This window comes from Austrofundulus limnaeus, unplaced genomic scaffold (assembly GCF_001266775.1).
Source record: "Austrofundulus limnaeus strain Quisiro unplaced genomic scaffold, Austrofundulus_limnaeus-1.0 Scaffold1228, whole genome shotgun sequence".
NCBI classification, from domain to species: domain Eukaryota; kingdom Metazoa; phylum Chordata; class Actinopteri; order Cyprinodontiformes; family Rivulidae; genus Austrofundulus; species Austrofundulus limnaeus.
This window is the reverse complement of record NW_013953630.1, coordinates 9,695-10,640: the sequence shown is the minus strand read 5'-3', so window position 1 is coordinate 10,640 and position 946 is coordinate 9,695. Positions and strand designations below refer to the sequence as shown.

The 946-nt window shown below is 49.3% G+C and overlaps 1 protein-coding gene across 4 annotated transcripts in view; it reads right to left on the bottom strand.

The window, feature by feature from the left end:
- The window catches only part of agbl5 (AGBL carboxypeptidase 5), an 18,560-nt gene that overhangs the window by 8,218 nt on the left and 9,396 nt on the right, over positions 1-946 (bottom strand). For all 4 annotated transcript variants that reach the window (XM_014031332.1, XM_014031335.1, XM_014031334.1 and 1 more), the window contains one exon: positions 221-397. In XM_014031332.1, the coding sequence (XP_013886786.1) occupies positions 221-397 (177 nt within the window). The remainder of the gene's footprint in view (positions 1-220; positions 398-946) is intronic.

The window sequence follows — 946 nt, the reverse complement described above, 5'->3', positions numbered from 1 at the left end:
ACACACACACACACACACACACACACACACACACACTCGTGGTCACAGTCTCACTGCATTTATTCGGTTCAGTCCGGGTTGGGCCCAGTCGGAGAGGTGGTGGCAGGCGGGAGGCTCTGCAGGAGCAGGGGGCTCAGTTTAGAGAGCAGCCCGGGCCGGGGCAGCGCCTGAAGAGAGGGGAGCAAAGCGGAGAGGCTGGGGGGCTGCAGGGAGTACAGACCTGTCATGTTGACGGAGGCCGGGAGGGGACAGGAACCGGCCGCGCACACCGAGGACGAAGAGGAGGACGAGGACGACGGGGGGGACCGGGGTGGGTGGCAGGGTTTGTGGCTGTTGCTGGGTGATCGCAGGATGGAGCGGTGATGGGAGGGACGTCTCCTCTCCTGAGGCTTAGTGTCTACAGAGGGAGACACACAAACACACACACGGCTCAGAAACATGCAGGGACTGTTCAGTGAAGACAGAAAGCTGGGAAACTTTCAAAGCTTCTTGTCAAGTTCATTTTATCTGATTCAGATCCAGGGTTTTGTTGTGAGAATTTGCGTCAACATGCGATGGATTACAACGTTTTGTTTATTTAGTTTGTTTCTACTTCCAGTCACTCCCGCTCCAGAGCTACACCTGAGTCGGCAGGAAGTGACGAAATCAAATGCAAACGCTGGAGCAGAAAGTGTGACCCATAATAACGTAGTTGGTTCGGATTGCTCAGAAACTACATGCTAACATCCATATTTACTTCTGTAAACAGTGTTCAAATGTAAACAAACAACTCGTAATTTTGATTCTGAGTTCACTCGTTTATTACAAACTATGGTAGAAGTTTAGCAGTGAATGTTGCGTATTTAACGGCTATTTTTATCAGATGATACACATACTGTATTTATTCATGTATAATACTAGAAATTGAACCCTAAAAATCATCCATAAAGTGTGTGTGTGTGTGTGT